The sequence below is a fragment of the Chaetodon trifascialis genome, chromosome 13, assembly GCF_039877785.1.
Source record: "Chaetodon trifascialis isolate fChaTrf1 chromosome 13, fChaTrf1.hap1, whole genome shotgun sequence".
NCBI lineage: Eukaryota > Metazoa > Chordata > Actinopteri > Chaetodontiformes > Chaetodontidae > Chaetodon > Chaetodon trifascialis.
This window is the reverse complement of record NC_092068.1, coordinates 13,838,593-13,847,664: the sequence shown is the minus strand read 5'-3', so window position 1 is coordinate 13,847,664 and position 9,072 is coordinate 13,838,593. Positions and strand designations below refer to the sequence as shown.

The 9,072-nt window shown below is 42.1% G+C and overlaps 1 protein-coding gene across 1 annotated transcript; it reads left to right on the top strand.

Moving 5' to 3' along the window:
* The first annotated feature begins 2,978 nt into the window (after window positions 1-2,978).
* Window positions 2,979-8,394, top strand: tmem72 (transmembrane protein 72). The gene is made up of 5 exons (XM_070978055.1): window positions 2,979-3,241; window positions 6,210-6,276; window positions 7,120-7,191; window positions 7,455-7,594; window positions 7,723-8,394. The coding sequence occupies exons 1-5, from the start codon at window positions 3,166-3,168 to the stop codon at window positions 8,160-8,162; spliced, it is 795 nt and encodes a 264-aa protein (XP_070834156.1). The 5' UTR covers window positions 2,979-3,165; the 3' UTR covers window positions 8,163-8,394.
* The last annotated feature ends 678 nt before the right edge of the window (window positions 8,395-9,072 follow it).

The window sequence follows — 9,072 nt, the reverse complement described above, 5'->3', positions numbered from 1 at the left end:
AAATCCATTACTGGAAATTTAAATAGTGTTCAAATTGGGAGCTCAAAAATGTTTGACTACACGCCTCAGTCCCGCACCAGATCTTTCTGACACTGGAAAACACAGCAGAAATCTGATCTGAGCACATAAACCTGATTTGATATCATTCAAAGCCCCACAAACACTGTAATTCTTCCTTAGACTGTTGGAGGTCTGACAACTGTGAAATACATATCTCCCCTTCATAATGATGTATATAATCTGTGCTGACTATAAGACCTGAAACAGACAGATATTACTCAGCCTCTTTTTTCCCAAAACCTTCTCCATAATTTATATTTATTTCACAACCACGTATTTTTCCTGCTCCCTCCCGTGTCTGTGCTTCATCTCTCTGGCTGACGCTCCTGACCTTATGTTCGATCGAAAAAGGAGTTTAGAAACGACACTTTTGCCCTGATCAGTGTCAGCATGTAAGTATCTCATTCACTTCGGAATCAGACGGATTATGACCATGAAGTCACATCAGGGCTGAACTGTACCAGCACCTCTCAACCACTAGGTGGCTCTATGTATTTGTAAATCAAGTAATTAAGATCCACAAAGGCAGGTATGCACTTTGACTGCAGCCAGGTGTTATAGTCACAGTGTGTCACAGTTAGGTTTATACCTTCATATTCTAAGAAATATTCAAGTATTCTGCTAAAATTAATTCAGTCTCTCAGGTATTTCACAGCCCTCCCTCGGCCTTTAGATAAAACAGCCTGCAGAAAGTGATTATGGGGAGATTGCCTGAGCAAAGCAATGGAGCAGGGTAATAAAGCTGCTGGTGTAATTAAGATTAGAGCTGTTTTCACTGGTTCTGACAGGCACCAGACACCCACGCCGGACTGAGAGAGGCTGGATGGGGAGGAAGGGAGGGAGAAAGTTGAGAGAGAGGCATGGCTAATCTCTAGTCCCATGCCCATGGGCACAGCAGTGTGAGTGGGGGAATGGTGTGAAGCTGTGATGAGGAGGCGTAATATGGGGATGATTACAGGGTGAGAGAACATGTGAGCATGTGAGTGAAAGTTTGGGACGGGGGTAAGAGGGTAAGGGTTAAGCTGGGTGAAGCTGAGCGTTGAGATGTGGATGTGAATGCAAAGCTGCACCGAGCAAATGAAAACATGAGAGTATATTTTTACTGTAACATTAGATTTACAGTCTCACCAGATGGCAATCAGTCACAATTACTTAAACTACTCCGCCCTCTGGCATATCCAGACAAGTGCCATAAAACTCACAACGTGCAGTGCATGTCAGCGGCAATCCGCTCACAATACACAGTGACTTATTACCATAAATTGTGTTTTTATAAGGCAGTTTTTCATGTCATCATGAGGGCCAAGCATGTCAAATAAACATAAACACACAGCCCTCTGAGGCCACGGTGGCAAGGCTCCGTTAACATGCACAGCACACATTCCTAGCTCATGAATGGCTGCTTCATGTGTAATAATGCACTGCAGTCTAAACATTCATGTGACATTTCTTCAGACTTCTTTTCTCTTTTATCAGTTAAATCGCACAAAGTGGGGGGCCAAACAGTTATGTTTGTTCCTGGCATTTATTTTTACAGTATGTTACAGTGTATGTATGTGTACCGGGATCTGTGGCTCAGGAGGCTGAGTAAGTTCTTCATTATCTACACAGTTTGTTTCTCCTCCGTTCCACATGTCGGCGCATCCTTGAGCAAGACACTGAACCCCAATTGCTCCTGGTGATTAGGCCAGTGTCCTGCATGGTACCTAATCAGAGTGTGACTGTGTATGCTTCAGTTAATAAGAGGCACTTAGCTTAGGGTATAAGAAGCCAACAGGCCTCATCCTCTAGAGCCATGAATATCTGTACAAAACATCATATCCCAGGAAAGTAGTACCACTGAAATTACAGTATTACATTTGTCACTACACAACTAACATTTGCAGTTTCTGCGGCACTGCCCACACACACTCATTTATACGCTATACCATAAATGCCACAAATAACCTGGGTGATAAGCCGGAAACAAGCAGTACCAGTAAACAAAAGCGTCTTTGTTAGAGATTTAAGGAGATTTATGTAGCTTACTTTGGCCCCTACAAGGAGTCAGGGTGTGTGTGTGTGTGTGTGTGTGTGTGTGTGTGTGTGTGTGTGTGTGTGTGTGTGTGTGTGTGTGTGTGTGTGTGAGCTCTGTGACTCTGACTGCTCGTTCCAATAGGACTCTGCTGTGCCTGAACAAGCTTACACCTCAGCCAAACCTGCATCAACCGATTATGTGGGCTTGCTTTTATGCATGTGGATGTGTGTCAAAGGGTCTCCGCTGGCATTTTATCCCATATATCCCACTGTATTGCTACAAAGAATCAGTGCTGCATTAAAGAAAGCTGCACACTAAACAGAACTTTTTTAGGATGTTTCTCAGCATGGAAACATTACTTTTTGTTTGGGGACGCAAGCTGCAGCCACAGTGCTCTAATAAATGGATGCCTCACTGGAAGCTGCCTGTATGACTGTGGCCTTGAATTGAAAAAGTGTTTCTGGTGGTTTGGTTACAAAGACTCACCCAAACTCCTCAAAACCAGACAAAATTACACAGGAAAACAAGAAGGGAGGGGGAAAAGAAATTCTTTGGTAGGTCAAAATACTGCTAATTCTGAATAAGCGTGCGTGTGTGTAAGTTAGTTTTACATTAATTCTCCGCAGCTAATTTTTAACCAGCTCTAATGACAAATGTGGTACGGTTCTGAAATGACCCAGAACTGAACAGTTTCACCTTGACGTACAGGGTGGAATGCTAAACCAGCATCGCTATTGTATGTGTGTGTGTGTGTGTGTGTGTGTGTGTGTGTGTGTGTGTGTGTGTGTGTGTGTGTGTGTGTGTGTGTGTGTGTGTGTGTGTTTGAGAGAGAGAGAGAGAGGCTGATTAGTAGTTAATGGAGCAACAGGGGCACTGAGTCACAAACCTTTCTGAAGTAAACTTGTCCAGTCAAAGAGGCTCTACATCATGGCTCTCATGGATTACCCAGTTTCTTCTTACAACCATCCATAGCGAACAGTCATCTGTGCATCTAGAATTCTGAGTGAAGTAACCACCAGCTATTTCAGATAGTAGAGAAGCGTGAAGGCCACATTTTCAAACAGCAAAGAGGAAAAGTATTTGAGGTCATGGGAAACTCTGAGAGTGTTTGGTGGATTGTAGTGGAGTGCGCATGCAGAATCCTTGGTGTTTCTACAGCAACAGGTAAGATATAAATATAAACACGTACAGAAAAACATAACAGGATTAAATTCAGAGTCATTATACTGCATCTCTTATTGTTTCAATGTGGGCTTGATTTATTTTTTTGGATGCCTACAGACTCCAGATCATCTCTCTGATAAGTTCTGCAGTCAGAGCTTACATACTACCCTTAAATATAAGTAAGGACTCAAAATTCAACATCTAATTATTGGTAAGAGTAGTAGTAAAAGTAGTTGTACATTTTATCTGTGATGAAGTGTGCAACCTGTTGTTTAAAGCAGATATCTGACTCTATCTACCCTGAAAGTCTCACCTTTTTGTGGAACATGTTTTACGCTCTCCTGTGGAGGGAGGTTGTCCAGCTGGGGTTTTTAAGGATTTCATAAATTAAAAATGTTAGCGGGTCAGATGATGATGTTAGCCAACTGTATTCTTGACCTCCAGCAACGTCAAACCATCTCTAAGCTGATATATAGAGCATATAAAAACATACTTGATCATACATAATCTTGCAGTTCGTGTCCCCCCTCTGCTGTTTTCCTGAGGCACACAGGGACAGATTGCACGCAGCACTGTAAGCCACATTAAATCATCACGGGGGAAATAGCTCTCTGGTTGCTGCCTCCTTCAAAAAATATGGGACCCCCTCCACTAAAATCAAACAGCTGCAGACACTGAGCATTTACTGAGAGACATGTGCCTTGCATCACACCAAAACCAAGTCTCTGTATCCAGCTGGGGTACTGGGCTTATGCGATCACAAGCTGCTATGCATTCACACCTACATGAGCTTTCAATGCATTGGTTCTATGTGTGTGTGTGTGTGTGTGTGTGTGTGTGTGTGTGTGTGTGTGTGTGTGTGTGTGTGTGTGTGTGTGTGTGTGTGTGTGTGTGTGTGTGTTCAAGTGTGCCTCTGTCTCTGTCTGCAGGTTCACATGTCTTCATGTCTGCGTTGGCCTGTCTGCCTCTGTGTGTGTTCTATGAACAGACATGTATGCAGGGAGCACATATATGTTAATATCCAGCTGGTCTATATGCAGCGTTAATTCCTCTCACACTCTATAAACTACCAGAAAACATTCCCCTGATTTCCCTCTGGTGCAGATTCTATCTCTGAGTTTCTGGTAAGCAGAGAAATTGCTTCCATGTGTTTAGTGGCGATCGGCACTCAACCAATGCTTACCTCTTTTGTACCTCACAGGGAAAAGATTGGTTAACATAACAGGATTTTCCTTTTAGTTTTTAACACTTTGCTGTCATCTAATTCCACATCATTCCATATGTTCAAATGTGTCCGCACTCAGGTTTGGGAATCTTAACAGTAAAGGAATAGTTTGGGTTTCTTCAAGAGTCACATGAGAGGATTGATGCATTTCTATCCGATGAATAATCAGCCACCAGCCGGTTATCTTAGCTTAGTATGAAAACTAGAAACAGAAGGAAGTCTGGATCTCTGCAAAGGCAACAAACCTACCAGCCGACCAAAACCTCGGCCTGGCAAGTTGTACCATATCGCGCTTGTTTAGTCCTCAGAAAAAACAAGCATAAAAATAACAAGTTGTGGTTTTACGGTGGGTTATGAACGGGGATATGTCTTGGTGAGGACCAGTAACTTCCAGAAGCATCCACTGGATATCTGGCAACCTCGCTATGATGACAAGATGCCAGGAAATTACTCTGCCTAAAAAAAAAATCTGACAGATAACCACAACTTATTGATGACGGGGTAATGACAAAATATGACGAGATATAATATGCGAGTTTGTGAGGTTTAGAGGTGCTAGCACTGCTGAGGTCATAACCTTGTTTTCTCCCTGTTTCCAGACTTTGTGCTAAGCTATGCCCAGTTACCATACTGACATGAGAGTAGTACCAACTTTCTCATGTCATCATTGTGGTTAATTCTTGATTGTTGGTAATGTTGTTGTGGAGCACTTTGTTGTTAAATGTCTGTCTTTAATTGTAATGTCTTTTCTGTTGTGGTTGTATTAGTCTGACAGTTGCCACAGGCACAAAGAGAATGTCCAAAAGGACAATAAGCTAAACTAACTCACAAATGTATGCCTGAAGAAGAAAACAAATAAGTGCCTTTCCCTAAATCATAAGCTGTTCATTTAAAACATTAGGAAAGTTGCAGAAGTATAAATTAATCAAATTAAATTATTATCAATTTCAAAATCTTGCTGAAGAACTTCCAGTTGCGGCCCAGCATCCATTTTTACAATAAATATGTGCTTTCATCTGCACAGAAAAAAAATAGAAAAACAGACTACACGCTGTTCTGTATCATGTATGAAAAGGCCAAGATGCAAGAAAGAACCAAAATACTACAACTCTTTACTCAATACTTCACAAACAGGTGGTGAGGCTTTTTAAAATACCATGATGCTGCTCTGGCAGAAGATGTGATGTTTTACGTGCCCACTGACATAAGATCACCCAACCTGCCAGCAGTAATATGATAATTGCAAGCATGAGTGAGCTATTACCAAATGATGTGACCATGGCAGAAACAAATAGAACAATTACCCATTTAAAGTGTTCTTTACACATCTATATATATATAACACCTGTCACCAATTCAGTACGACCCTCTGGAGAGTAAACAATAAATTCAAAAGATGGCACTCTAAGTCAACCCAGGTCAATCTTTATGTCTCCATGAGGGGAGAAAAAAACCCACAAACATCACCACTATGTATGTAAATATGGCTGCAAGAATACATTGAAAGCAACATGGAGAACAAGGCTGTAAAAGAACTGTATAAGCAGCACAGCACAAAACTGTATCACACTGGAAAAATGAACAGTATTTACTCAAGCTTGAGAGGTGACATTTAATCACTCAAGTTTAGACCCCAAGTAACAAGAAAATCATGAAGTAAGTCTGACATCTGGTGGACAGAATCTGCTCCCCAGTAACTCCCAGAATAAGAAAAAGAAATTTCTCTTCCTGTCTCTTCTTCAGTGTTGTGTGCTGTGGGAGTGGAGACCCTACACCATGGAGAATTCAACAGCCTCGGCATCTACCTACTGTAAGTGCTTGGGTGTTATAGTTGACTGAATAGTATTCTGTATGAATTTAAACCTACAAAGCACTCGTGACTCTGGCCTACTTGAGACTAGAATGGTGGCATTCCTGAGTTACAAATGGACCGCCTGGGTTTTAATATGGTAAAGAATGTGTGGCCGGAGGGCTTTTAAAAAACAATTACAATACCTTGGCTGCTTCATAATCACTCATACACTGTATATACAGTGCCCACACACACTTGCAGGGAGACGTTGGGAAGGACCCATAGGGATGAAGTGAGGTGCAGAGGGCAGAAAGGAGACCAGTCCTTCAGTGCTAATTCTTATTATCTCTGTGGCTCACAGCCAAACTCCCACAGAGCCGCCTGAAAACATCTCCCAGAGGACGCCAGAAATGCATGACTGTTTATTTTGTCAGTACACACAGAAGCAGATGAACGCTGCACACACAAACAGAAGCACACAACTCAGCGATAACTCTTTAGAGAAAAGGCAGTGTACGGTGATAGTTGGTCTGGGGGCATTTTTCTGGCTCACTGGATCAGATGGCTATGTAAACACAAAAAAGAGAAGGGGGCATATACTTCAGCACAAAACCCCTTAACGTTAAATCTTTTGCATCATATAAAGGCGAAATCCCTTCTTTTTATTGTGTTTAACCAGGAGCACTTGAAGCCTGCCCTTGCTACCCACATTTTGCACAATTTAAAGAAGCTCCTCTTCACCCACAGCCCTAGATAAAATATACAAGAACTGACATATTAAGATCCAGCTTACATAGTTTACTGATTTTATCAGCGAGACTGCATCAGCTACATCTGGCTCTTAACTTTTTCTCCTCCCAGAGTGTCATCTGTTGGCATCATGATGTTTGAGCTGGCCTATTTCTTGGATACTCTTCTGTTCATGTGCCTGCCGTGAGTACACAACACTCATCTGCAACATCTGTACCTTATCGAGGAAGAGGGAAAACCACATAATTCTCTGTGGTAACTTTTAACCGCTGTGAATGTCATGAAGTCTGCCATGTCAGAATTCACATATTTAGCAGTCTTTATGGTCAAAAGGATCTAAAATTGTAAAAATGTGACTTTTTTTGTCTGAGCAGATATAAAGACATTCGTAGAATTGGTTCTAAATTGAACCTCAGTCTTTCTCTTCTTCCTATCTTTCTGTGTAGCTGTCCTCCAGACTGGCAGCTCTTTCTGATTTGGGGCAAGATGGCTCGTGTTGGAGGCTTCCATAAGTTCCTCTATTATTCCATAATGTCAGTGGTCTGCTTCTTGCACCCTGTGTTGGTGTGGCATGCAATTATCCCAGGTAAAATTACTTCATTCTCAATATAATTATTTACACCTGCGCTTTTCCTACTTTGACATGTCAAAAGGTTTCCTGTAAAAAAAAAAAAAAAGAAGCTTGTAGACATCAAAAATATGTTGTGATTGCAGGGACAATGCTTCTGGTGACAGCCTTTTTCAACTTCATACTCAGCAAGAAAACAAACATCAAGTCTCCCAAAAGGACGCAGGAGAGCCACAGCGACCAAGGCCCGACCACTGTGTGTGTGGCAGAGGGAGCAGCCTCGGACAGCAGTTTCTCATTCCTCCACACAGGGACAGGAAGGAGAGGGGTGGGACTGGCTCTCACAACCAGAGACCGCTGCCTCGGGTCGGGAGAGAGTGGAGAGAGCGTTCAGGCCATGCTGCAGCTGGAGCAGACGGCAGCACCGAAAGACGCAGACAGGGAGAGGAGGAGGTGGAAAGAGAGGAGGCTGAGAAGCTTCAGAGGTAGGGAGGAGCCAGTGGAGAGAGAGATGGAGGAGATGGACTGCTACAGTGAGCCAGAGCCAGACACCACCTCAGACACCGCACCTATGATTACAGACTGAACATCCCTCTGAGCTCAGACTGAGCTCCTTCCTGAGATAACACAAAGGAAAGCGCGTGCATTGTGTTCATACTGGCTGAGTGCAACTAGCTGGTGCTACACTGGTGGACTTTTAGATGAAAAAAACATTATGAAATGTCTGACCAGCCAAAATAAGACTTTTGAGCATTTTTGAGCATTCAATAATAAGGCATTGTGTATTTTATGTATTTGCACAACTTAAATATGAAGAATATTAGATTCTTTTTTATTAAATGTTCTACTGATTTGTATATTTTTTGCTTGAGAAAGATCTATTTGTACAAGGTTTTTTTTGCATGTGAAATCTACTATTCAATCTTTTGAGTGCAATAAAAATAATTTGATCTTGAACTGTATAAATCCAAAGAAATTAAACCATTTGTGCCTACATGTGCACGTCGCTGGCTTTTAATCTGATAGCCTGTTTTGGGAAAGCCTGCATTGATTGAAGAACAAACATTAACAACAAGCAATCCAATCCAGTTACTGCAGCATGCATTATTCATGAGGCAATAAATTAGATCAACCGTTTCAGTCATTCAACCTCAGAGAAAACACGCATGAATGTGACTGAGGGTAATAGGCGTTAGAGCTTGTGCAGGTGCGTGTGTTAGTCAGATTCAAGTCTCCTCATTGTGTGTTTGTCTTGTGTGAGCGGTGACCATGGAGACGGAGCTCTGGGAGGAGCGCTCATGTTATTATGGTGATGAGAAAAGCATCAGATCACCCAGCAGAGCACAACCATAGGCTTATGTTTCACCAGAATATACCTTATGTGCCAACATACCAGGCATAATTGCAAGTGTTATCCATGCTTTGATAATATGTCGTACGCTGTGCACTGATAATATTAATAGGATGTGTGCATCAGATCTGAGCTCTATAAATCA

What these genes read in the sequence shown, in the direction of transcription:
- tmem72 (XM_070978055.1), top strand. Translation starts at nt 3,166, where the DNA reads ATGGGAAACTCTGAGAGTGTTTGGTGGATTGTAGTGGAGTGCGCATGC. An exon ending in AGCCTCGGCATCTACCTACT is followed by an intron (nt 6,277 to 7,119) that starts GTAAGTGCTTGG and finishes TTCTCCTCCCAG; the next exon opens with AGTGTCATCTGTTGGCATCA. An exon ending in GTGGCATGCAATTATCCCAG is followed by an intron (nt 7,595 to 7,722) that starts GTAAAATTACTT and finishes TTGTGATTGCAG; the next exon opens with GGACAATGCTTCTGGTGACA.